This window comes from Sporothrix schenckii (assembly GCF_000961545.1).
Source record: "Sporothrix schenckii 1099-18 chromosome Unknown Cont43, whole genome shotgun sequence".
NCBI lineage: Eukaryota > Fungi > Ascomycota > Sordariomycetes > Ophiostomatales > Ophiostomataceae > Sporothrix > Sporothrix schenckii.
This window is the reverse complement of record NW_015971144.1, coordinates 998,423-1,023,986: the sequence shown is the minus strand read 5'-3', so window position 1 is coordinate 1,023,986 and position 25,564 is coordinate 998,423. Positions and strand designations below refer to the sequence as shown.

At 55.8% G+C, this 25,564-nt stretch overlaps 7 protein-coding genes across 7 annotated transcripts; 5 read left to right on the top strand and 2 right to left on the bottom strand.

Moving 5' to 3' along the window:
- Positions 1–15: 15 nt before the first annotated feature.
- Positions 16–1,779, top strand: SPSK_02391 (thiamine-phosphate diphosphorylase; the record flags this gene model as incomplete). Its single annotated transcript, XM_016729263.1, has 1 exon — positions 16–1,779. The coding sequence occupies one exon, from the start codon at positions 16–18 to the stop codon at positions 1,777–1,779; it is 1,764 nt and encodes a 587-aa protein (XP_016589077.1).
- A 274-nt stretch (positions 1,780–2,053) lies between these two features.
- On the top strand, positions 2,054–2,992 carry SPSK_02667 (uncharacterized protein; the record flags this gene model as incomplete). Its single annotated transcript, XM_016729535.1, has 1 exon — positions 2,054–2,992. One exon carries the CDS (start codon positions 2,054–2,056, stop codon positions 2,990–2,992), a length of 939 nt encoding a protein of 312 aa, XP_016589076.1.
- Positions 2,993–3,402: 410 nt separating this feature from the next.
- Positions 3,403–7,524, bottom strand: SPSK_02156 (splicing factor 3B subunit 3; the record flags this gene model as incomplete). The annotated part of the gene is made up of 3 exons (XM_016729033.1): positions 3,403–4,717; positions 4,979–7,157; positions 7,278–7,524. The coding sequence occupies 3 exons, from the start codon at positions 7,522–7,524 to the stop codon at positions 3,403–3,405; spliced, it is 3,741 nt and encodes a 1,246-aa protein (XP_016589075.1).
- Positions 7,525–8,109: 585 nt separating this feature from the next.
- SPSK_02435 (uncharacterized protein) lies at positions 8,110–9,723 on the top strand (the record flags this gene model as incomplete). Its single annotated transcript, XM_016729307.1, has 1 exon — positions 8,110–9,723. The coding sequence occupies one exon, from the start codon at positions 8,110–8,112 to the stop codon at positions 9,721–9,723; it is 1,614 nt and encodes a 537-aa protein (XP_016589074.1).
- A 1,483-nt stretch (positions 9,724–11,206) lies between these two features.
- On the top strand, positions 11,207–12,646 carry SPSK_02486 (pxa domain containing protein; the record flags this gene model as incomplete). The annotated part of the gene is made up of 1 exon (XM_016729355.1): positions 11,207–12,646. The coding sequence occupies one exon, from the start codon at positions 11,207–11,209 to the stop codon at positions 12,644–12,646; it is 1,440 nt and encodes a 479-aa protein (XP_016589073.1).
- Positions 12,647–15,122: 2,476 nt separating this feature from the next.
- Positions 15,123–15,646, top strand: SPSK_02791 (uncharacterized protein; the record flags this gene model as incomplete). Its single annotated transcript, XM_016729656.1, has 2 exons — positions 15,123–15,188; positions 15,293–15,646. 2 exons carry the CDS (start codon positions 15,123–15,125, stop codon positions 15,644–15,646), a joined length of 420 nt encoding a protein of 139 aa, XP_016589072.1.
- A 1,838-nt stretch (positions 15,647–17,484) lies between these two features.
- SPSK_02298 (uncharacterized protein) lies at positions 17,485–19,658 on the bottom strand (the record flags this gene model as incomplete). The annotated part of the gene is made up of 2 exons (XM_016729170.1): positions 17,485–18,946; positions 19,033–19,658. The coding sequence occupies 2 exons, from the start codon at positions 19,656–19,658 to the stop codon at positions 17,485–17,487; spliced, it is 2,088 nt and encodes a 695-aa protein (XP_016589071.1).
- Positions 19,659–25,564: the final 5,906 nt, after the last annotated feature.

Below are 25,564 nucleotides of genomic sequence, written 5' to 3'. Positions count from 1 at the left end.
CTCTCGTCGCCCAGCATGCCCCCCAAAGTCGACTACTCCGTTTACTTGGTGACGGACCCGACACCGGCCATTCTCGGTCCGGGCCGCACGGTCGTCGATGTCGTGGGTGCCGCCTTCCGCAACCAAACGTCATCGACATCGACAACGACATCGACATCGTCATCGACACCCCCGCACATTGGCATCGTCCAGCTGCGCGACAAGGACGCCGACGCACGCACGATGCTGACGACACTCGCTGCTCTGCATGAATTCACGGGCCCTGCGGGCGCACCACTGCTCGTCAACGACCGGGTCGACGTCGCCGTGGCTGCGGCCGCACGCGGCCACTGCGAGGGCGTGCACCTGGGACAGGATGACATTGACGTGGCGACGGCGCGGCGGATGCTGGGGCCGGACGCCATTATCGGCGTGACGGCAAGCACGGTGGACGAGGCGGTGACGGCATGCCGCGACGGTGCCGACTACCTGGGGCTGGGCACGGTGTTTGCGACGCCGACCAAGACCAACACGAAGCACGTTGTGGGCACGGCGGGGATCCAGCGGATGCTGCAGGCGATGGCAGCGGCCGGGTTCGGGCACATTCCGGCAGTGTGCATTGGCGGCGTGAACGCGAGCAACGCGCGGCGGGTCGTTTTCCAGAGCGGGTTTGACGGTGGCGACAGCGCGGGGGAGGCCGGTGCCCCCAAGGCGCTGGACGGCGTGGCTGTGGTGAGTGCCATTATGGGCGCAGCCGACCCGTTCGCAGCGGCGGAGGCGCTGGCCGAGCAGGTGCGCCTGGGCAAGCACGAGGGCCCGACGGCGTTTTACCGCGCACCGGCCGCTCCGTTTACGTCGTTTGCCTCCTACACATCGCCGTCCCCGCTGCCACCCACCGCCGCCATCCAGCGCATCCTCCAGGCGCTGCACGAGACAACGCCGCTGTCGCACAACATGACCAACCTGGTCGTGCAGAACATCGCGGCCAACGTGGCTCTGGCGGTCGGCGCGTCGCCCATCATGTCCAACAGCGGTGTCGAGGCGGCCGACCTGGCGCGCCTGCCGGGCAGTGCGCTCGTCATCAACATGGGTACGGCGACGCCCGAGAGCCTCGCCAACTACGTGAAAGCCATTGCCGCCTACAACGCCGCCGGCCGCCCTGTCGTCTTTGATCCTGTGGGCGCGGGCGCGACGGCCGTGCGCCGCGCCGCCGTGCGCACGATCATGGCCGCCGGCTACCTGGACGTCATCAAGGGCAACGAGGGCGAGATCCAGACGGTGTACCTGTCGGGCCTGTCGGACGACGAAGCCGCGGCAGAGTCTGCCGGTTTGGCGCAGCAGCGCGGCGTCGACGGTAGTAACACGCTCGACGCCGAGGCGCGCATCCGCCTGGTGCGCCGTCTGGCCGCGCGCGAAAAGTGTGTTGTCGTGCTAACGGGCGCGGTCGACTACGTGAGCGACAGCCGTGGGGCCCGCGTTGTGGCCGTCGCCGACGGGCACCCGATGCTCGGCCAGGTCACGGGCACGGGCTGTTCGCTGGGGACTGTAATGTCGGCGTCGATTGCGGCCGCGGCGACACTGCGGCGTGCGTCCGACAGCGCAGGCCGTGGCCCAGACAGCGAGGACATTGACACCTTTGCAGCTGTATTGGCCGGAATGGCGTTGTACGAGCGGGCTGCGGCACGGGCCGCTGTGCTGCCGTCGGTCAAGGGTCCCGGCACCTTTGTCCCAGCGTTCCTCGACGAGCTGTCGCAGTGCCGGCGGGCGGCTGCAGCGGGGGACATGTCGTGGCTTGCGTAGTCCGCGCACGGATTTACGCAGAACATAGCACGAGACAGGATTGCAGAAATAGAATTAGAATATATACTAGTCTCCTACTGTTGTTGTCCAGCTCATCGGTTCTCAGAATAACGCAGTAAAATAAATGTGGGTCCACGTTGTAAGAGCGGCCCCGCTGTTCACACCCTCTGGCGAACTCCGTATCCTGCAACAGGTGGCGATGCTTTCTGCCTCCTGCCAACGTCCCAGCATCCCATCGTATAGTCCTGTCAACAGAAATTCATCGCCGCCCACGATGACGTCTTATTGCTGCACCTGTGCCGCACCACTGTTGGCCGGCATTCCGATCACTCCGGCCGCCCCGGTCACGCCAAAAGACGCCAAGACAGCCTCGCCTCAGCACCGCCAACTGCCTTGCTGCGACCGTTTTGTCTGCAGTCGTTGTTTAACGCAAAACGCTCGCTTTGCGACATACTGCCCCTTCTGCCAGATTGCGACTGCGCCACCGCCGTCGTCGAAGACTATGGCATCAGCAACCAGCGACCTCCTACCCCCGGGCCTCAAGGCACCACCACCTTATCGTCGTTTCGGTGCCGGCGCAAGCACGTCGGCCGATGCGCAACCGTCCACGGACGAAGCGCCGCCCCCGTACAGCACCAACAATGCTCCTAACAACAACGCCACCTCCTCTCCCTCATCTCCCTCATCTCCCTCCTTTCCCTCCGAAAAAGACGCCGGTCCGGTCCTCCACTACCTCGACCACGACCGCGACTCCATCGCCTCGCTGTCCCTCCGCTACAACGTCCCAGCCGCCCAGCTGCGGCAAGCAAATCGTCTGGCGGCCGACCATTTGCTGCAAGCCCGCCGCGTCATCCAGATTCCGTCGTCGGCCCACGCAGCCCTGACCTCCCTCTCGCCGCAGCCTGTCGAGAGCGAAGCTGAGGGCCGGCGCAAGGCGGCGATTCGGCGGTTCATGGTGGCGTGCAAAGTATCCGACTACGACCTGGCGGTGCTGTACTTGGAACAAACGGCTTGGCGTGGAGAAGACGCGGAACTGGGCTACGACTACGATCTGAGAGCCGCCGTCGAAGCCTTCCAGGCCGACGAGCAGTGGGAGAGGTCCCATCCGGTGGAGGCCGCCAAGCAGAAGGCAGACGCGCGGCGGAAGAAGGCGCACAAGAACAGTGGCACCGACGGCAGGGTCGGTGGCTTCTTCTCGCGGCGGAGGAGCTGAGGTGACAAATGGCCCTGTCATACCCTACTGCATGTACGCAGCGATCCGTTCACCATATACCGTCATTCACAGCCATTATTTCGGAAACCAGTTTTGCTAGTGAAGCCATTGCTCGTCCCGTAGATTACGTGCCGTGCACGCATACACATGCACAGCTCCGCAACATGTAAATCGTCATGTATATAAGAAACATGTAAAAACAAAACGCCAATTGGCCCGTCGTACCAAGGATATTTTTGTGTCGTGGTCATTCGCCCTGTCCGCCAGACCAAACCCGCTCCGAGAAAGCCATGGACGCCGGTATCATTCGTAAAAATGCAAAGCCATGAAAATTCATAAAGCCAAAATGAACGCAAAAATGAAAAGAAAAAACAACATGTGTACAAACGTGACCCGGGGAAAGGGGCCTCCTAAAAGGCGGATCGTGTGCGAACGTCCGAGATCTTGCGCTCAATCTCGCGTACCGACCGGTCCAGCTCGCCCGCAATCATCTGTTTCTTGTCGCGCGGCAGCAGATTGAACCGCTCGCACAGGTCGCCGTCAATCACGCCCTTGACCGGCACATAGTACGACCGGTACATGAGGTGGTCGCGGCCGGCCAGCGGCGCGTCTTCCTGCCGCATGTGCGTCTCCAGGTTCTGGAAAAAGTCGGCATCCTCGCGGTTGACAAACGGCACCAGCACGCCGACGGTGCCCTGCAGGCCGCTCCAGACAAGCACCTCCTGGCCGCCCACGACCAGGCTCGTCTTGCAGATGCTCATCGGCACGTCCTGCGTGTACATGTGCGCCATCAGCGCCAGGCGGTTCGGCGTGCCGTGCAGGTAGCTGCGCGCATGCACCAGCTGCAGCTCGGACCCGGGCTCGTCGACGTCCTGGCTGACCTTGTCGGCCGCCCGCACAATCCACAGGTTGCCAAACTTGTCGCCGCCGGCCACCGTCTGGTAGTCGACCATTGTTGTGCACGTGGTCCAGCGCTTGATGGTGTCGTCGACAAACGGCAGCAGCTTGTTGACTTCGGGCTTGTACACCACGTACGTGACGCCCTCTTCCAGGTCGCCCACAATGATGCGGCTGCCCTGCGTAGCCAGAGACACAATCAGCTTGTCGGTCACGTCGCCCTGGGCCTTGCGCAGCATCTGCTTGATGCCCAGATCGTAGATCCGGAGCACCTTGCCGATGCCCACCAGCAGGCGGCCCTGGAAGGGAATCATGGCCGTTGGTGGCTCTTCCACCTTGGTCTTGTGGAGGAACTCGAGCTGCTTGCCGTCGTCGCTGATGCGGTACGCGTGGAGGTAGCCCTCGGAGAAACGGCGCGGGCTCATGACCATGTCCTTACCCGTGCCCACAATCAGGTAGCTCTCGCCGTTGCGGCTCGTGAACGGCGCGACGGCCATGCTCACCGCGGCCTCGTTGCCCTCGAGCTCAATGGTCTGCGTGACGCCCGGGTCCTCGCCGACGGGGTCAACGACGCTGATGCACGAAGCCCAGCGGCCATTGCCCCGCGGGTAGCCAAAGTCGGCCGGCGGGAGGGGCTGTGCGTTGCCGTTGGTGGCGCCTGACGCTTCCAGAAGTTGCCGCCGTAGGTATGGAGAGAGGGTGTTGTTGTCGGATTCGATCGTGTAGAAGATGCCGAGCTCGGGATGTTTGGCGAGCCGGCGGGGGGTATATGTCAAGGGGAAGGTTTTCTGAATGAGAGGTTCGCCTAGTTTCTCAATCGAGAAGATTCTGGTTGCGTTAGTCTCTGTGCCAAGAAAAAGCAACAAGATGAAGCAGCAACAAGAAACGGGAGAGAAAGACGGCATGTCAGAAGGAACAATTGATATCAAATGATACTGAGTCCTCATGGCTATTGTATAGCGTAGGATTAATTCCCTTATTACTCATCATGATGCCAAACCAAGGAGGTCCGAGGGAAGACAGGGCAAAAGAAAATCAAAATCAAAACGAAAACGAAAACGAAAAAGGCAGGTCTGGAGAAGTACTCACCGTAAAAAGTTGCCATAGATGCCAACCATGCCCTCTTCGCACTGCTCGCTGCTAAAGTTCCAGCCGAACTCGAGCTCGCCGTAGTCGAGCGGGGTCATGGCAAAGTTCTTGGCCTTGCTGTCGTCGTAGCCGAGCCAGGGACGGGAGCTGAGTGCCAGCACGCAGACCCGTCTCTGCACGGACACCGAGAACAGGCGCACCTGTTTTGGGCCCAAGAAACGCTGCCGCGTGTCCGTGAGCTCGCCCGTCACTTCGTCCAAGACGGTACGCAGGTACACGCCCGAGTTGAGGCCAATGTGCAGGTACATGGCGGAGCCCCCTGCAGACGAGTCGTCCATGGCCATAATGAGCAGCGCCGAGGGCGCCGCCGTCAGTGCTTGGACGGACATGTTCTCCAGCGTCGTCTCCGGGTCGAGGCTCAAAATGCGCACGGTGCAGTCGTCGCAGCCCACGGCCAAAAAGGAACTGCGGAGACGGCCTTCGGGCACGGCACCCAGGCTCAAGCTGGTGACGGTGCCCGACATCTCCTTCTTCTCGTCGTACTCGGCGAGCGAGCCGTCGGTGTCCATCTCAAAGTAGACAATCTCCCCCGAGCTGAGGGCAACACAGACTTGCCGCTCGTTGGTGGCCGCAATGATAATGGACCGGTGCTGCGGCGCCGGCCACTCGTTCACGCGGCCGTCGCGGATGTGCCGGATGCCCTTGGGGTGCACCTGGATGAGGCCGTCGTCGCCCAGCTGCTGGACAGCAAGCGTGGGAACGCCTGTGAGGAAGCCCGTGTCCCGTACCTCCTCGACGGTTTCGCCAATGCTCAGGACGAGCGTGCCGTTGTTGAACGACAGCACAATGTACGAGTCAAAATCGTCGTCCCGGCGCACCTTGGTGGTCCACACGGCCGTGGGTGTGCCGGGCAGCTGGGACGCGACAATCTCGTTCACCTCCAGGGCGTGTTTCAGCATCCGGAAGGTGCTGCGCGCGCCATTGCCGCAGACCGAGTAGATCTGTGGTGCGTCGTCCTCGGTCAAGTTGGCAATCTTGACGTCCAGCATGGGGTTGGTAGCGTCGATGCTCTCGACCAGGGCGAGGTTTTCCGCCAGCCGCGGAGAAAAGTAGACGGGCTCGTATGGCGCCTTGGGATCGGCGGGGAAGTTGTCGCTGGAGAACTCGAGCTCGTCGTCGTCGTCGCCGAGCTTCTCAAACTGGTAAAAGTGGTGGTTGCCAAACTCGCACGCAACAAACAGAAAGCCGCTCTTGAGAATGCAGAGGCTCGACGCGACGGGCACCGTGTCAAAGTACTTGATCTTGAGGCGCAGCACCTCGCCTGTCGGGTTGCCGTCGTCGTCCTCGACCATGTCCAGGGTCACCTTGAACAGGTCGCCATCCTCTGTCTGCAGGAGGAAGAAAAAGGCACCGGCATTGCCCTTGAGCTTGTGCATGACGCCCGACACAATGGTGCGCTTGCGGCTGGGGTCCTCCGTGGCACCACGTCGCCGTGGGATGGGCACGCGGAAGGCCTCTTGGTAGGAGTGGCGGTAGGTGACATTCTCTTCGCTGCAGACGAGGACGCCGCTGGGGCCGTCGTTGCCGCCGGGCACTTGGAAGAGAATCGAGGCAGTGGCATCCACGGGGTCGGACCAGCGCCGCACGACGTGGTTGAGGCCAAGGTCCAGCTCGTAGTAGACCAGCAGCGTCTCCGATTCGCGGTACGCCTCGCCCGTCGGGTCCTGGTCCGACTCGCTGTAGTCCATCTCCAGCGCAGCAAACACAGGGTTGGAGTAGCCGACGTCAAGTGCCACCATGGCGATGACAATGACGCCCGGCTTGTGGGCCTCGAGAGGCGACGAGATGGTGAGCTCCGCCTGGGCATTGCGGTTCAGCACATAGACCAGCTTGTTCTTCTCGACGGCGGCGATCAAGCACGCGCGGCCCTTGGGATCGGCAGCAAGGTACTGGCCGGGCACGACGCGCCGCACGGCGGACTTGCCAAAGGTCTCGAGATGCACGCGTGAAAAACGGTTCTCGGCAGGGATGTACTCCACGATTGTGATGCGGCCCGAGTCTGTAGCCAGGATAATGTAGTCTGGGAGGCACAAAGAGGTCTTGTTAGCCACCAGTAAAAGCAAAACAACAGACGCTGCTAGGAAGGGGACACGCCCGGACGGTACGCCGTCGGACGCGTCTAGCCTGGTAGATGGTCACTACGTGGCATGCGGGCGAGAAAGGATATGACGGAGGAACGACATAGCGAGAAAGAGCCCCAATTGAGTAGGCGAGAGGCCAGAGACGAGACACAACATACCTTTGGAGCTTCCAGCCAGCCGAAACGACGCGAGGGCACGGATGATGCCGAAGACGTCGTGGGCCAGCACTGTCACGACCTTGCCCTGGGCGGGCTCGGGACGCAGGAGGGCCAGACGCGAGCCGGACGCGACCAGGATCTGCTGCTCCTTGGTGCCGGAGAACTGGCCGAGGATGGCATGGCTGATCGTGGTCGGCGGCTGCAGCGTCAGCGAGTAGAGAAACATGTTCGACGTGGCGGTCGCCATGTTTGCGGATGCGGGCGCAAGCCCAGTCTATCGCCGCGCAGGGGAGGGAAGAGGCCGATCAGGGCATGGGATGGAGAGTCGGGGCCTGCGTGGGAAGGACAGGCCACGAGGGAAAGGGGCGAAGCGGTGAAAAAGAGAAGAAAAGAGCGTGGAGAGAAAGAAGCCTGGAAACCTGAATCGAAGAGGAAATGCAGGCAAGAAAAAAATCAACACAGAAACAGCTCTGGCGGGCCCCAACGTTGGAAGCCAGGCGGGTCTCCGGGCCTCGGAACATACTATTTCCGCCATGGCCAATCACAGAGCTTCGTGAGCTACCCCCTCCAATTGCTCATGTAAAGGGAAGGCGGGCGGTAACGAGAATTTCTCGTCGGTATTCTGCCGCGCCTATGGAGGGGAATGCCAGCAGCGGTTCCAGGCGTGTTTGGTGCTAACATTTTTTTTAAACTGGGGCCTCCAGGCCACACGAAGAAACATACGATATCCTCCGCTGCTGCTTCCTGCGTTTGCTTTGACGACCGACGACCAACGGCTGCCCACTCCGCATTGAGTGGCCCAATCCCGACACCACCGGCTCTGCACACAAGAATGGCATCCTCCGAGCCCGCCGTCCGAGCCATGCTGTCCAATTTGTGCCGACAATGTGCACGGGCGCCTGCCCGGCCACGGCCGCTCTCTACTGTGAACGCCGCCCGGCGTCTGCCCACCACGGCGACACGAACGCGGTCCACGCTCGCTACGCCTCCGGCTGCTTCAGCCAAGGTGTCTTCGATGTCGTGTACGTCCGATTCGCGGCCACGGTGGCGGGCCGACGCTGCCGCCTCGTCCACAGCGACGCTCCTCCACCCCACATCCGCGACGCAGAAGCGGAGGAGCTCAACATCCGTGTTTGCGGCCAAGACCGACAACGCGCAGCAGCCCAGCGCGGCGTCTGTCGCGGCACACGAGAAGGAGAACCGGGTGCTGGCCGAGAACGACCTGTTCCACTCGTACACGAACTCGCCGATCGCCGACATGCGCAAGCGTGCCGCATTCATCAAGATGCATGCGCACTGCCCGCACCCGCACCACAAGAGCACACACCTGCCGGCGGCCGAGCCACGGCTCAAGACGACGCTGGCACGGTTTGAGAACGGCAGCGAACTGCCGCCGGCACACGTGGACTTTGAGTGCCCGGACTGCGGCATACCGGTGTACTGCAGCGAGGAGCACTGGATGGACGACTACGAGGCGCACCTGGAGATTTGTGACACGCTGCGGCAAATCAACGAGGACGACCACGACCTGCGGTCGGGCCGGCTGTTTCCCGAGTTCGACTACCCCGGTCCGCAGATGGAGGAGGCGCTGGTCAACATGACCAACTGGGACACGCTCATGTACACGCGCGGCTTCAACGCGATCAGCGACGACCGCAGCATGCGGCAGGTGACGCGGCTGCTGACGTATCCGGTGACGATTGCGAGCGTGCTGCACGAGCTGAGCCCGTACAGCATTCGCAAGGGCGGGCAGCTGACCACGGAGGGCCTCAAGAGCTTCAGCGCGCTGCGCTACACGCTGCACCCCCCCAAGTCCGGCGAGAGCGACAGCATCAAGGGCCTGCGGCCGCAGGCGCCGGCGGTGCGCTTGTTTGTGCTGGGCGCGCGCGCCGAGTCGTCGCTGCCGCGCGACGTGTGGGTGCAGCTGGCGCACCTGTTCCCGAGCGCACGCATCCACCTCATCTTTATCGGGCCCGAGAGCATGACGAACCGCGACGACGAGTTCCCGCTGCCGCCACGGACGCCCGCGAACCCGTTCGGCGCCATCGTGGAGGACCGCGTGTGGCCGTCGATGAAGATTAGCACGATTGTGGACTACTACCACACGGTGCACAAGACGGGGTACTTTTACCCGTACGACCCGTACTTTGACTGCTTTATGCTCTTCCACCCGGGCCTGGGCCACCCGGCGAGCTCACACGAGTGGGCGGAGACGGTGCCGCTGCTCCTGGAGACCAAGGCGCCCATCCTGGTCACGGGCTACACGCAGTACGACATGGAGCGCGACATTGAGTGGGTGAACAAGACGGCGCGCGGCGAGTTCGACCTGCTGATGCAGCCGGGCGAGAACATCTTTCGCAGCCAGCGGTGGGATCTCAACGACATGGACCCGCAGGACATTAGCTGCGGCAACTGGGGCCTGTGGGCCTTCCGCGGCAAGAGGTAAATATTATCTGCCCCCGACGCTCGGAAGAAACAGAGGACATGAACACCCACTAACGAAACATGCAAATAGATACGAGGCGACGCGCAAAGAGTCGGACCAGTAGACGACACATAGACGACGCCCATGATTGATTTTCTTCCACGATACACCGAGCCAACTCTTGCCTTTCATGTCTTTTTTCATTCTCCTCTTCTTGTCGCCTGTACAAAACTCATAGCTTTTCGTTTCCGTTGTTCAACGTCCTTCTCTCACGCTCGCATTATGCCGCATCTAAAAAATATAGACGTCCCTTTTTGTTATTGGTCTCCCGGCAGGATGCATTGGGATCGTTTGTGGGCGTTCTGATGGTTGGGTCTTTTGTCTCTTGTGTCCAACGTCCGATGTATATATCGATCGCCTTGTACATGTCCAAATTCCATCACCGCTTTACCACGACCACGGGTCTGCATAACTAAATACTGACGCACTGTTGCGCCCTCGCAGCCTGTCCCCGCTTGCCAGCTGGCAGACACTCGCTTATGCAGCAGTCGATATGCAGGCGCAACACGCACCAGGCAGCGTTGCGCTTGCAGCTGCACGGATGCCCTGCACAGTCGCCCTGCAGGTCCAGGCCCTTGGGCCGTTCCATGGTGGAAATTCCCCAGGGTGTGCATGCGGCTCTTGGACGGTAACCGGCCACGGGAGGGCCGCAGATGTGGCCGCAGATACGCAGACACCACGCACGACACATGCTCCTTTGGTTGTCACGACAACGACGACATGTCTTGGGATGGGTGTGCAGAGTATCGGGGCTGAACACTCACTGCTTGTCTGCAGAAAATCATCGTTCAAACAACTTTTCCGTCGATTCTCGAAGGCTACACTTGGTGCTCGCATATTATTAGGATACACCTATGTGCACCAAAGTCTATGAAAAAGAAAGGAAAAATGTTAGCCACCTGCTATTCTGAATGAAAGAGTTCAAGCACAGCTTGAAATAAAAGTCGTGAAATTGAGAAGCGAAGTGGTGATGTCAAAGAGGCGATACCTTACCTGCTGGACCTGAACGTGCAAATTTGGCGATCCCCTAAAATTACAGCAGGATACAGCAACCTAGCTGGGAGCACCCGCGCTATATAGCGGGCTGCAGCGGGCTGCCGTCACTTAGCGCCCTTCCACGGTACAGCGGCCCCACACCGCCTGCCGTTTTGGTACTGCTGATAAGGGCGGGAATGAACATCTGGCGATCTCCAACGACGGTCTCGCTAACAGCAGCAACGACAAGGCGACACCAAAAATAGGGGGTCCAGCGTCACGACACGGCCGCGTCCGGACCACGATCGCCTCCCTCTGCACGGCGAGGATCATCCACGACGGCAGCGACGGCCAACCGGCGCCGGGCAAGCCCGTTACCAGCGGCAGCACGAACGGTAGTTCGCGAGACGTCGCCTCTCAACGCAACAGCAACACAACAACAGCAGCAGCAGCAGTCACAGCCACAACAATGACAGAGAAACCACCCATATCCCAGGCACCCATGCCCGCCCCTCCGGCTGCACGCCGTGCACCGCCGCCCCTACCTCGTGCGGCCAGCGTCGATCCCCTCTCCGACAAAGCGACCATCCTGCTCATCCGACGAACGCTCTGTCCAAAAGACGGGGCATCCTCAACAACGGCAACCCAAGGTCTAGGCGGCGCGAGCGGCGGAAACGGCGATGCTACACCCATCGAGGATCTCCTGCCACTCCTCACGAGCCGCAACGACGTCGACCTGCAGCTGTACGCGCTGCTGGCCGTCATTGTGCGCGAGTTTGTCCTGGCGTGGTACAGCAAGATCACGCCCGACGACGACCAGTTCGTGACAGAGCTTGTGCAGATCGTGGCACACTGCACGCGCGCCCTGGAACAGCGGCTGCGCAAGATCGACCTAGAGAGCCTGCTGTTTGACGAGCTGCCGGCGCTGCTGGGCAACCATGTGCGCGCGTACCGTGCCTCGCGGCGACCGCTCGTGCCGCCGCCCGTCGAGACGGACCCGCGGGCCGTGTACCATGCGCTGTGGCCACTGCCGGCTCTGTCCCCGGTGCCGCCGCCGCCGCCAGGGGCGTCATACGTCCATCCTGCTGCAACGTCCGGGGTCAAGATCCAACTCGGCGAGGCGGATCCCCACCACCGGGAGGCGGAGGACGACAGCATCGCCCTCGAACAGGCCACCAACGAGGCAGCATACCGCCAGCTGCTGGTCCGCGGCCTGCTGGCCGTGCTCCTTCCGACCGAGGATCTCGAGAACGAGTGCTTGACCTCGCTCGTCACCCAGATCTTTGCCGAGCTGATTGTGGGCAACGTGCTGGCGCGCCGCGTGGCCGAGCCGTGGATGATGTATGAGATTGTCGGCTTGGTGGCCCGGATTGTGCGCGAGAAGATGGACGGCGACAACAGCGACCCGAAACGGCTCGCCAAAAAGCGGCGGGCGGCCGCCAAGCTGCAGAAGCAAACTCAATCGTCGTCGTCGTCGCCGTCGTCCGGCAACTGGATCACGACGAAGGCCGCGCCGGTCTTTTGGTCCGTCCTCAAGATCGGCATGGCGCTGTTTGCATCACTGCGTTTCCTCCTGACGAGCATCACGCTATCGCGCTCGCTGCCCATGCGCGGCATTGTCGTGACAAAGGTGAAAGAGTCCGTGGCAGAGAGCAGCGGCAAAGACAGCTTCCTCGATGTCAAGGTCGCGCCGTCGTCCGCGTCCATCTACTCGGTCGCCACGTCCGTCGCCGGGACCGACGAGCCCGTCGTGCCTGTGCTGGCCTTTAGTCTCTGGACCACCATCTCCAACATTGTGCAGCTCGACGTCCGCATGCCCTGGCTCTACGGCGGACTGTCCATGCTGCAGTGGCTGGCCATGGCTGGACCAGGACGCATTGCCGCCCTCAACGGCCCTCTTGACCGGTAAGATGACTTTTATTTTTTATTTTTTTTTTTTCGTTATTGTTTATTGTTGTCCTTCCACGCCCATTGCCCATCATTCGCTTGCTGTTCATTTCCCGTCTCTCGTTAGGACGTTCTCCAGCGGGCCTGCTCTGCGCGTCCTCTCATCGCTCTCCATTGCCTTCTTCTCATCACCTCCTCTGTGCGTCCCTCTGCGCCTCCACCTGGATGCCCTGTCCTCGAGGCACTCTTCCCTTCTCGGATATATTCAAAGACGGCCAGCGTCGCATCTTGCTTACCCCTCCCTCTGCTCCCCTAGTCGCGCTTCCCCATTCATTCCGCATACACGGCAGGTCACTGGACTTCATTGTCTCGGTGCCACTCTGACTTTTTTTTTGGCTGCTTCTGGCCCTCTGCATATGAATGTCTTTGTTGCGTTCACGCCTCCCCCTTTTCACTTGCTTCTGGTCGTTTCTGGTTTCTATTCCTTTGGTTCCACTTCACTTCCATTGGCTTCAAGGCTACAATTTCTGGGATAGGAACTATGACAAAAGAAATGCCAAGACGGTCAAAACAGCAAAGAGTGTTGCAGGGTTGCAGATGTGCTCTGCGGCTGGATATTGCTTACCGATGGCCCTTGTCCAGTGGTTCTGGCCTTGTTTGTCTCTTCCGACAGGAGACAGCAAAAAGAAAGCACAATATGCTTCCCGTCACTTCACATACATTGTATCTATCTCTCCACACACACTGCACGCGCCGCTCAATCGAGACCAAGTCCGTCCAGGCGCGTTTCCGCGGGCCACGTCTATTTCTTTCTGTCTCCCTTGCCTTTTCAATTTTTTCTCTTTTCGTTTGGTTCTTCCTATTTCAGTAAAACATGGCTGGAGAATAGGTTTGATCTTCCGCCCTTCCCTTTTTATTTTTATTTTTATTTATCTTCATCCGCTTTTCATCTCCTTCTTGCCAATCCTCGTTCGGGGCATTCCCCAGTTCTTTGAATTCTCCGGCACCGTCGAATAGCTTCCATCTTAGCCCCTCTTGTTCCCTTGTTGGTGGTTGGCTTTCTGTCCAATAAACGTTCAAAAGTGCTTCTCTGGCCTCCTATTGCACAGAATTCAACCGCGCCAACATCCACCAATGCACCTTAATTACGCGCCCGGTGATCATAAGTCACTCCCCTCACTCCCGGCGCGCAGATGCCTCTCGTCGTCATCGCCGTTCGTTGGATTTTATGCGGCCCTCAATCTGTTCACAGAAGATCACCGCGTCTCTGCCTAGCTCCTTCTCTCAATGTTCACAACTCGCCCCTTATGATGCCCTTGAATCGTTCCCCCTTCTCGAGCCAGCGCTAGGGAGTGGCAAAACCGACCGATCGCTTCGTTCCGTTCCCTCTTTCGCGGCCGTTCAGGTCAAAAAGCAGATCCTGCACTCGCTCCTGCGTTCCTACTTCCCTAGCTTCTTTTTTGACTTGTTTTGTCAACCATCTGCAAGAAGGACGAACGACGTTGAGCCCACGTGCTCATTTGTTTTGCAGTCTTCTCTCTCTTTGTGCCGTCCATGGTTGTTCACATTCACACAGCCTTCTCGCCCTTACCTGCTTTCCTGTCCGGGTCTAGTTTCTGGCTGCTTTGTTTCTCGCCGAATGTGCTTTCCCCTCTTCTCCACCACCCTCTCGCTTTGTTGTCCACATTCCCTCCACAACGATACTGGTTGGTGTGGGCTACAGCGGACGTACCGATGTCAAGGGTTGAAGATTGGCCGACGATGCTGGTAGAAATACTTTGCAAAGTGCAAACGGGAAGCAGCCAAAGCAGGCAAACGAGAATGACAACCACACATCACCACCTCTTGAAGATGTCCTATCACTTTTTGATACTGTGTTCTCAGCGGCCTTTTTTCTTCTTTGAGCCGACCGGTCCCCCATAGGCCCGAGGCTTGACGGGGAGCGGCCAAACAGACGCAAGACAGGCCTCACACCAGCAACATACATACACACATGCACCCATATGCAACCACTACATCAGTTTCTCCAAGCACTGCAAACAAAAGAGAGCTCCTAGGCACCCAGAATTCAAACGCACGTACCCAAGACGCAACAGCGCAGGCTGTACCATCCCTGCCGATATTTTCTACCCCTCCGCCTCCTTTGTTTCGTTTAATTCTGTCATATTTTTATTTCCGTTTTTCTGGATTCACTTGCAAGTGCTATCATTTTTGTTTGTTTCATCCCTCTGTCGTGCCGTCAACCTAGAAGAGATATTTCTATGCGGAAGAAAATCCACATTGGATTACAGCGGGATGGAAATAGCTCTTTTGCCCTGCTATTTCCTGTTTTATTTTTACTCCCTTGCCGCGACATCCTGGAGGAAAATCAGACAATGCCCTCGCCTCTCGTTTGTCTCTTACACACCTCCCTAACATCATGACCCGTTCCTGAAAAACTGCAGTACCTGTGACCCCCACGCGGATCCAAGAAGCAAAATTAATATGAGAGAGAGAAAATGACCAAAGAAAAAGTGCATCTGGATGAAGTACACATTTTAGATGTCATCGCCTTGACAGCCACTGTTTATCATAATCCTATTCGAGATTGCCGTTATCTCGCTTTCGTTCTCTTTGGACATCCGCGTTACTAACTTTTCCCAGCCTCTTCTCTCACTATATTCACAAGTACGCACTGGAACCTGCACTCCTCCCCAACTTGCTGCGCTCAATCCGGGGCGCCATCTTTCCAGGCAACAAGTTTGGCGCCACGCCGCCCACACTCGTTGCGCCTGTCAACGAGGAAGAACTCGCCTCTCTCAAACGGCGCACCGCCGAGGCCGTGTACGCCGTCTGGAGCGACAAAAAGAAGCCCAGCGAGGCCGTCCTGGCTGAGATTCAGGGTGGATTGCTCGACGTTTTCGACGACGCCTACTGCAACAAGCACCTATTGTACGGCATCCTCGAGGCCATTTTCGTGCGTTTGGTGCCTGAGCTCGCTGAAACAGGTGTCCTGGGCTTGTGGGAAGAACGGCTGAGCTAAGGGGTTCACCATGTTTTCTATCCCTTGTCCAGACTTATTGATACAGCCTGTAGCCCCTAATTTCTTCCCTATTATAGACCCCAACGTTTTGAGCTTGAATATACAATGATACCCTTTTCTTCTGACTTTTGCTGTCTCGTCGTATCCTATCGAATTTGACTGCTATGTTCTCGGTGGTTCCTCTATTGTATGAAGTATCATTAGACAAATTCACGTTCGCCTTTGAGTTATTTACAAGGAGCAGGTTGTTTTTGCAAATAGCCGCCCAAGAGCTTTTTTTTTATTATTATTCTGGTTTTTCTGTGCTTTGCATGTCTGTTTTTTGGTGTTGGTTGGTAGTTTTTTCTGTAGTTGCGTGCGTACAATGTTAGTCTCATGTCCGTCTTTTGACTTTTGGTCACTTGTCTTGGTGTGATGAAGCAGAAGACAAAATAAGACAACCAAAAAAACGGGGAATGAAAGAGACAGTGACAAACGGTGATCGTGGGAAGGAAACGGAGATGGACGAGGTCAGGCAAATATCCAAAGGACTCCGTCAACCATCTCCCTGTCATGAGTTCCACCTGTCTCTCACCCCCCTTGGCCACCCAACAAAACAAAGAAGAAAAAGAAAGTGACAATAAATGACAATTGCCGTCCCAGAACAATAAGATTAAAAAAGGAACAAATCAGAGGAGGAGAAAAAAACAAGGGATATGGGGATGGGGGAAGAAAAGCAAAACCACTAAGAATATTAACCAAACAGAATCCACAAAAATGACTCTGCAAGTCCCCTGGTCCTCAACCTCTTGGACAACTTGGTTCCCCCATATGCCCTTAAAAATCCAATCAGCATTCGTCCCTTTTTCGCCCGTTCCCATCCAAAAAGAAGACAAGTAGGTATGGTTGTTGAGTCGGACGCGTGTCCAAAGGTGAAGTGTTTCCTCTTTCTCTAGCCACCGGACTTGCGTCCTCAGCTCGGCGAGAGAATCCCTGTAAAAACTGCCCAACCGGAGACAAGACAAAAATACATAAAAGAAACAGGCAAAAACAATATGATAGATCAATAAACAAACAATGAAACGCGAGGACATAAGAGAGAAAGGGGGAAAGAGACGAAGAAGAACACCAGGATGTATGCGTTCAGGCCATGTGGTAGAGTGAATCCATCAGAGCACATCGGGTGTCGTGGCCAACATGCATGCTGGATTTCCTTCGTTCGAATGTGATATGTACCGTCAACCGAAGCACTAACTCCAAATGCTACAGTATCCATATATGCTGTTTTCTTGCACTCAGCCAAAAACATTAAAGGAGCAGAAAATGAGAAATAGGAATAAAAAAAAGGAAAAATGAACAGTAGAACTCCAAAATTCGGAAACAGAAGCCGTGATCGCGTGAGCGGGGAGAGATCTTCCTTAGTAAATAACTGTGGATGGCTATCCCAAAGAATGTGTGTAGATGGACGAAGGCGGTGGGTATAAGTGGGAGCGTGGGCGTATTGATCGTTTTGTTTCCATAACAGATCGTTGTAATATAGAAGAGGTGTATGAGAGTATTGTGGTCAGCTAGGGGTAAACGACCTGGCCAGTGAGAACAAACAACATAGCAAAAAGGGGGCTGTGTTGAATGTGGAGAGGGTGCAAATTGTCCACGACTGGCTGGCGGGCGCTGCCTCTGACTGCCCACAGTTGAGGGAGGATTATGGACCTCCAAAAGTGGAAAGGATCATGGAAATAATGTCAGAAGCAGCAACATGAACGGAAAGAAAGAAGGAGAGAAAAACAATAACAACAAAAAAAACCAGGGGGACACGAAGAGCGAAACCCCCTGGAACAGCAAAGCCTGTCGGATCAACGTTAAGCAGCGAGGGCGGATTCCAGCTTCGTATGGTGTACGTCGTTGGCCATCTCGCCCTCGCCCTCGGGAATCCGGGACAAGCCGCCCATTCCTCCACTCCCATGACCCTTGTTCGTTGCTTGCAGGCGCAGTTTTTCAATGAGGCGAGACACGGCCACGTAGTCGGTCTGGTCGAACGCACTAGGCACGTGCTGAATAAAGTTCAAGAGCGTGTCAGCTGCGCGGCGAGCATCGTCTTGCGTGGGTGAGCTAGGAGACGATCCGCCCCCTCCACTACCTGGCATACCGCCGACACCCCCACCACTGCTGCCGCCAGTGTTCATAGGCACACCCAGGACAGTCGTGCCACCAAGACCGCCCGCCGACCGCGAGCCACTTTGGAAGAGGCTGTTGCTGCTGTTGCTCCGCCGAAGCTGAGGGGACACAACCGTACTGTCGATGCCGTAAGAAGGGGCTGAGATGTCAGTCATGGGCGAGTCGACGGCTGACGAAGGAGCGGTCGATGGCAGATGGTGCTGATGCTGGAACTTGGGCGTCATCGATTCGCCAGTGGTCTCAGACACCATGGCGTCGTTGTTGTGCTGTTGGTGCTGGCCTTGGACGTGGTTCATGTACTCCAGGTTCAGGGCTGGAAGTGTCTGGCTGCGTGGGCGCTGGAAATTGGCGCTTCCGGGTGGTGCCATCGGGTCGCTGGTCAAGAAAGACCCAACATTTGAATCCGGTGAGAACGTAAATGGCACCGTCGGGCTCAGGGCGCTACCTGAAAAGGACGACACGGGAGTCTCCGTAAAAACACTTGAAAGTGACGTCGTGCTCTGGTTGTTGCCATGCTTGTAGGCCGCCATGCCGCTCATACCGAGGCCCATGCCCATGTTGTTCCCCAGGCTACCAGAATGGGCAATCTGGCTGGTTTGTCCGCTGCTTCCAATTCCGTTGGATTGGCCAGCACCAAAGTTGATAAATTGTCCGACAGCAGGCGGCCCAGCACTGTCGGCGTTGCGCTCTTCGTCGCTGCGGCTGGCCGACAAGGGCGATGCTGAAGGCTGACGCGTCTCCGGCGACAAGGGTGAGTCAACGCTTGTCGGTTCCATGGAGACGAGAGACGGCGACCCGATCATGCCGGTGGACTTGGAGCCTCTGCGCTTGTCAGGAATGTTGGTCTCCGATGCACGCCGAACCAGTCGTCCGGCACCAATGCCGTTCTTCTGTTTGAATTTTTCCAGCCAGGTGTTGCTGGTGGACTTGAGAACAGCGTCCGAGCTGCCTGTGTTTGTTGCGAAGAACCGAAACTTCTCCTTGATGTCGGCATCCGTGACAGGGACGCCGGTCTTTTGTGCGTTGCGCACCCAGTTTGACAGCGCCCGCTCAATGTCGGGAAACTTGCTCTTGGGTTTTTTGGAACCAGGAGACTTGTCTTTGACAAGGTACTTTTCCTTGTTTCGCAAAACTTTGGAAACAGTGCTGCGACATTTTGTAAGTAACCCCAATCAAGAAAGCCAAATATACATATATATATAATAAAATAAACACAGGACGAATTTACTCACCTGCGCTCGACGCCAAAGATATTACCAATCTCGGACTGCTTCACGCCCGGATTGGCCTCGGCGTACTCGCACATTCTCCGGCGGTCATCATCGGTCAGCATCTTCCGAGGACCGGTCCGCCCGGAAGACTCGTTCAACTTTGTCTTTAGCGGAGGTGGTGGCGGCCGGGACGGCCCGTTGCGGGGCACAACATTGTTCATCGGCGGCGAATTGTAGCTTCCGGGGTTTGTCAGCATACTCGGCCATGTGGGGTTGGACGGAACGGTCAGCATAGGCAGTTGCGGCAGCTGATGGTGGTGATGCGATGTGGCCTGGCCCATTGACAGTGGCGGATGTTGTTGCTGCAGTTTCTGCTGCTGGGGTTGGTGCAGCTGGTCCTGTTCGTGCTTCATCTGCGGAGAGTCACGCGGCTGCAATGGCGGCGGCATTCGGTGAAGAGGATCATGCGGCAAGTCAAGAGACGCAATAGGTGGCATGTAGACGAAGTCTGAGTTGGCAAATCCGGCCATCGTGGCCTGTGGGTAGCCGTTCATATTGTCCCAACTGCTGGTGTCGTACTGGTTGGTCTCCGAGGAAAGTTGGGCTTCCGAGTCCACGCCTGTCGAGGCCATGAAGGTGCTATGCATAGTCTCGTTGTGTTGTTTTCCGTCGGTTCGGTGATGCTGGCAGTGCGAATTGTGCAAAGTTGAATTGGATAAGCCGCGTTGCACTTTCCAATCGAATAAGATGGCGACAGCAAGAACGACCCATCCGAGGTAAACAACAAGAGATGTACAAATAGTAACGATAGTTGCAAACGCAAAAGATTGGTCAGAAACTACCAACTTCAATGAAGAAGAGATCAGTTGGTTTTGTAGCGGCGAAGCGAGATGCGATTTGCTTTCGTTTGGATATTTGGTGGTCGTCTCAACTCATAAAGTCCCAGGAGTTGGTCGGGCGACGATAGTTCTTCTGCGATCGTAGTCGTACTACTCACGGGAAGATCTAGCAGACGAGATGCACGTTTTACCCACTGGGGCCGGTGTAGTTGTCATGGACGGGTGGACGACATGCATGGTTCAGGTCACAGGCCGTCGTCGTTCTCGTCCTCGAAAGAGTTGCCAACACAGCTGGCGGGTTGCAGTGTCGATGTCTAAAGCTGTGATGTGTACTTATTCGAGAGAGAGCAATACCGAAGGGAACATAAAAACAGAAGATAAAATAAATAAAAGGTAGATGGATGTTTCCCGTGCAGGAATAGACAATGTAGGGTGTGGGTAGACGGTCTCTTTTCTATTCTGGTGGAAGACCCCCCTGAAGAGTGAAGGTACAATGAGGGCTCAGAACTCGTCACTTCTGCAAGAGGGAAGTGGAGTGAGTTTTTGACGGGGGTAATCTGTGTGAGAGGCAAGGGAAGACAAGGGAAGGGGGGACAACAACGGTGTGCGGCCCTTGGTGAACGGTTTTTGACAGACTTCACCTCCTCGTCGAATCCTGAGGGTCACGTTTCGCTCGTGTTAGTTTACTGGTCCCTTTCTGAGGAATCTTTCCGTTTGTTTTTGCGAATGCCGTCGTTTATTTGTAACTGCTGTTGTGTTTTCGTGGGTTGTTGTTTGGACGTTCGAACCGAGCGACCCTCTCTCACTCATGATCACCAGCAGATTCTTCTACTGTACTGTGCCCCCGGAGTTTCGTGATTATAGTCTCGGAAGTGCACACAAAGCAGGAATAGCATCAGGCCAAAATAAAAGCGCAGATAATGGAAAATCGGCAAAGAACGTGAAAATATGAGCACCAGCTGTCAAACAAGAGAGAGGGCGAAAAGCCGTCATCTGTGCCGGTTGCGCAAATCGAAATGCTGGAATTGTGTCGGCGGCGGGCGCGGATAGGAGAACCACAATGCGTTAATATCGACCGACGAGACAGGCCGAACCTATCAACAACGGAAGACGACCGGTCCTGCGAGGTTGAAGATAGTTGTATGTGACGGACGGTCTCAAACGTCAATATGAATAGATGCGAGACCCAGTTGCAGGAGGTGCAGAGCCCAAGCGAGAAGCACGCTTTGTATGGGTGAGAATAGGATATGTGAACGGCTATGCACCATATATATTCCATATGAACACAAAAGCACACAAAAGAAGACGAAAATCACCACCAAGGGGACCGGAGAGTCTAGCTTTCAATGATACATTCTGAAGGGGGTGGAGGGACGGCAAGAGGGACAACAATGGGGCGCCAGTTGAAAAAAGGGCCACCACAAATAACAACCAAGGAGCAGGGGAGTGCGCCTGTCAAAAGAAGAGGGGGGGTGTGGACGAAAGGTGGTGTACGGATATGGCCAAAAAGGCTATTCAGGTATTTTACTCGAACAGGGGTTGAAGCCGCAGGGGAGCATACCGACGGCCGGTACATCGTATGAAAGTACATGGCAGTAGGGTATTGTTTTTCTGTGTAATAGAAAAGCCAAAGAAGTGAAATATAAAAACAGTTTCAAAGTTTTTGTAATGAGGCTTAGAAACAAACAGTCTCAGTTGAAGCAGAAAAATGTAAACTTTCAACGTGGACCAGGGGGCAGATGGGATGGATGGCTGTTGGAGGGGAATGGTTGGGTTGCGAGGAGGGGCCGGAGGACGATCGAGGCTAATTAATGAAGCCGTTTGTCATAACGGGTGTCGACAGAGAGGTGAAAACCCATTTTGCTCCGGGTGAGACAATGACTGCAGAAAGAGTGCTCGGGGTGCTTCTCACTTATGTCCCCCCATGCACCATCCTGAGGCAATGCATTGTTGCCAGCTGGCCCAGCCTCGGATATCTTGAATACCATCACTCTCTTTGTCAAAAAAAAAAAAATAATAATAATAATAAAGGTCCGAAAAGCGAACGACGGAAGTAGGATAATCCCAAAAAACTAGAGGGCGAAATGCCATGTAGCGGTGAAAAATTGAGGCGGCACCAAACAATCTTCGTGTTTTTTTTGTCTCTGGAGAATGGCCTCCACGATAAGGCTATTTCGCACGAACCGTAAGCACGCTCTCCAATGCTGGGTGGTGCAGATGAGCACGGTATTGTGCGGCGGCAAAAGGCTTCAGACATGGGCAAGGACAGGCATGGACGCACGAAAACATCGTTGGTCCTGCCCCGGAGTACATACGAAAGTCCCCAGAATAAACGAAACAGTTCAACGGCTTAGCTTGCTGCTGGTCGTGTTGTGCAGATCGGGTGGACACACCGCCGTCTACATCTGCTGGGACAGTTTGAGGCAGAGACAGTTTGAGGCAGAGCATCGAATATCTACCTCTGTTTGCCGTTGCAAGCCATAGCTAGGGCTGTCCATGTTTCTTTCATTGTGTTCGTCGTTTGCTGCGCTTTTCATACAAGCACTTCAACTGACAGTCAAATCGATAAAGGGAGATAAATGACGGGACCGTGAATAGGCGGCCAGAGGTTCGAGCTTACTCACAGTATGAGTGACAACAAGAATGGAGAGAGCCGTGAAAGATAATTCTCTCATAGGCAATCTGTTGATAGTGGGCTGGTCTAGTTAGCTTCTGGTGAACAGAGACCGACGCGGCCGAGATGTGTGGCCTGGCCCTGAATGAACGCCGCGAGAAAAGCGACGAGGGGTTTCCCTCCCTGTTGCAAGCCCGATTTGAACAGCATCCTTCTGTGAATTGCTCCTCGCTTCCCGAGCCTGATTAGTGGACTGTGCGCGTCGGCGAAGAGGGGAGATGGGGGGATGGGGACTGGCAGGTGTGGCCGCTTGAGTGGGTCTCGAGGTCGAGTATGGAGTAGAGTATGATTCCTTGCCTGCCCGGTGGTCTTTATCATCTGTAATAAAATTTGACTTGGGGCGGTTGCTTTGCGTTTAGCCACACCGGTGGCTTCATCGTATTCTACCCAACAATGGTGTCCAGTCTTGAAGGAGCGCATTGATCGCACGCTCTGTGCTTGCACAAGATCTTGGAGTATTGTAGCTCTAGAAAGTAGACGCAAGTCTGTACTCCGTAACTCAGGTACCGCAATGAGGAGTTGAGGTGACAAGGGACTTGGAGATTCCGTCAACTGAGCCTCCTTCTCGTGTCCAGCGCGCTTTAGCGCTCATTCCAGTCCTGAACGGCGGCCAGATTGGAAGACATGGACGCTATTGGAAATGTGCTGTGCCCCTGAGGTACCAGCCGATAGTCTTTAATGTCCGCTCAGCAGCCGTTGCTTCTACAGCGGCAAAAGGGACGATGTTGCCTTTTCTCTAACCGTCTGTGTATGCGTACACACATGCGGAGAGAAACGAACAGGGCACACAGGCGAGCGGAGGAAGTTGGCAAAAGTAACAGCCCCCCTCCCTTGTCTTCAAGATAAAATTCGCTGAATCCCTGGCCGAGTCCACCTAGCCGCTTCCCTTGGACAAACCTGCAGCTTTTCCGGGTGACTGCCGGGGTAGGTGGTCACTAGATGGTTGAGCTGACAAGGATGGCGGGCAAACCTAGGCGAAGATCATGCAAAGGCTGAGGAGCCGAAATTTTTGCATTTTTATTTTTTTTTGTCAGAGGGCTGCACCTTTAGTGAAAAGACGATACGACACACCCTTTGTGGCTTGTGGTGGATAATGGAGGGACAACAAATCCAGACGCGACTTGATGTTTGCAGAGTGAAGCTATTAGCAAACACTGATAAAGAAAATGGTATACCAGCAACACGAAAAGCTAGAATCAAGCTTACCATACACCTGATGTTAGTTTCAATGCGTTCATGGTCTTAATGCTAATAGTAAACATAAGAGGAAGCACTATTTTGCGGTCGGCCAAGGCTTTGGCAGGGCCGTTGTCAACTTGCAAGGTCTCAGAGATCATCGTCCGTATTTTCTTTGCCTGTCCTTGGGCGGTAAGCAGGTGGAAGGAGATGTTCACTGTTTCTTTGGGTAATGATAACTCTGGTTTTCGTGCAAACCGGATAGCAACAGCAACTGTACAACTATGCAACGCTTGGCGTGTTCACAGCCTCTCCACTGGAATACAGTTTGTACTTACATGAACAAAAGAGCTTGCATACGTAACACTGCATGGCATACTCTGTACGGGGCACAGATTAAGCTTTTGGGCCTCGACCTTCTGCAAATAAACCTTTATGCGGAGATATGGTGCCTCGGCAGCCCGAGAAGAGCCTTAAGCAGATCAATGAACAGTTTCAAAATAAAGCCGTAAGATGTGTCCGAGCTGCGGAAAGTGTTCAGATTATTGACGGCGCGTTTGGGACGTGAGTCCTACAGTTTCTCTCCGGCATGACCTGAGCCGTTTTCCTTATTGAGAAACGAGTATCGCACGGAGTAAGCTGAGAAAAACAGACACCATGGTACAGAGAATGGAATGGGGCCTCACCGGGTCTCTCAGCAATGGTTGGCTGGGCTGAATACCCCCTGCACACAGTGGACTTTGCCGCCTAACGAGCAAAAGCCGATCAGTGGCAGTCTAGATGGCCATGCATGTCGTTTCAGTGAGATACGATAAAGGAAACAGTATGACGATTCTTATTAGCTGCCCCTGGCCTGCCCACTGTCCAGTAACAATCGAGGTCCTAAGGACACAGTCAGTATGATGCCGTCTTATCCACTTAAAAAGGCCAAGAAATGAGGGAAAGAGGCACAACAAGCCAATCCAGCACTGAGAAAATAGCAAAGAATACATTTGGATAGTAGCGGCCCACAGGCGTTCGTAGCCAACAGAAAGCCCCAGACATATGCTCAGTGCTGTCATTGGGTATATTTTTCGTCTTAAATACGAAAAGCGAAACCCTGCAGAAATTGGTCTAGAAGAGCAACCAGGGTGGTCGACTTGTCCGCTGTTGAAAATTCTCCGCTGTAGACGAGGGTGCCTGCAGTCGACTTTCGGAGGCCCGAGTGTTGGAGTGACAGAAAAATAGTATTATAACAGAGTAAATGAAAAAAGACACCGAGTGTCTGACGGCCGTACGTTTACAAAGTATTTCTGATAAGCTGCGTCCCTACGTTGGTCAAGTTCGCGATCTTTGATGTTGTCATATCAAGCCAGTCGTTGTTTGTCTACCCGGGGGGGTGTTTGCTTACCATTCTTATGGGACACAATGATGATGGTAAATTCTGGCAGGTCGAGTCTTCCGGATCGGGGTAGCAAAAATTAAACGGGCATCTTGAGATGCGTAGGAAGCCTCCATAAATGGCAGGTTATGCCTCACCTCCCACAGTCGTTAAATGGAAAGATGCTGTGAAATTGCTACATACGAAGTAATGCTTCGTAGAGCCTGTACGCCATATTAGTGGGTGTTGGTCAGCATGAGCTGCGACTCTCCCGTCACCCGTGGCGTCCACGCCAGGCATGGGTCTGCAACGGGTCTGCGCGATCTGTCACGATGGCTGGCCTGGGGATCACTTACCCCATGTATTAATTTTGACCACATGATAGAAAGTAGGTAAGGATATTTGCTGTTCTCCTTCGACGCCCTCGTAGGTGAAGCAACGAGCCCGTATCAAGAACCAGCTTCGTACACGAATGACATAGCTGCGGGCCATATTGCGGGCCAT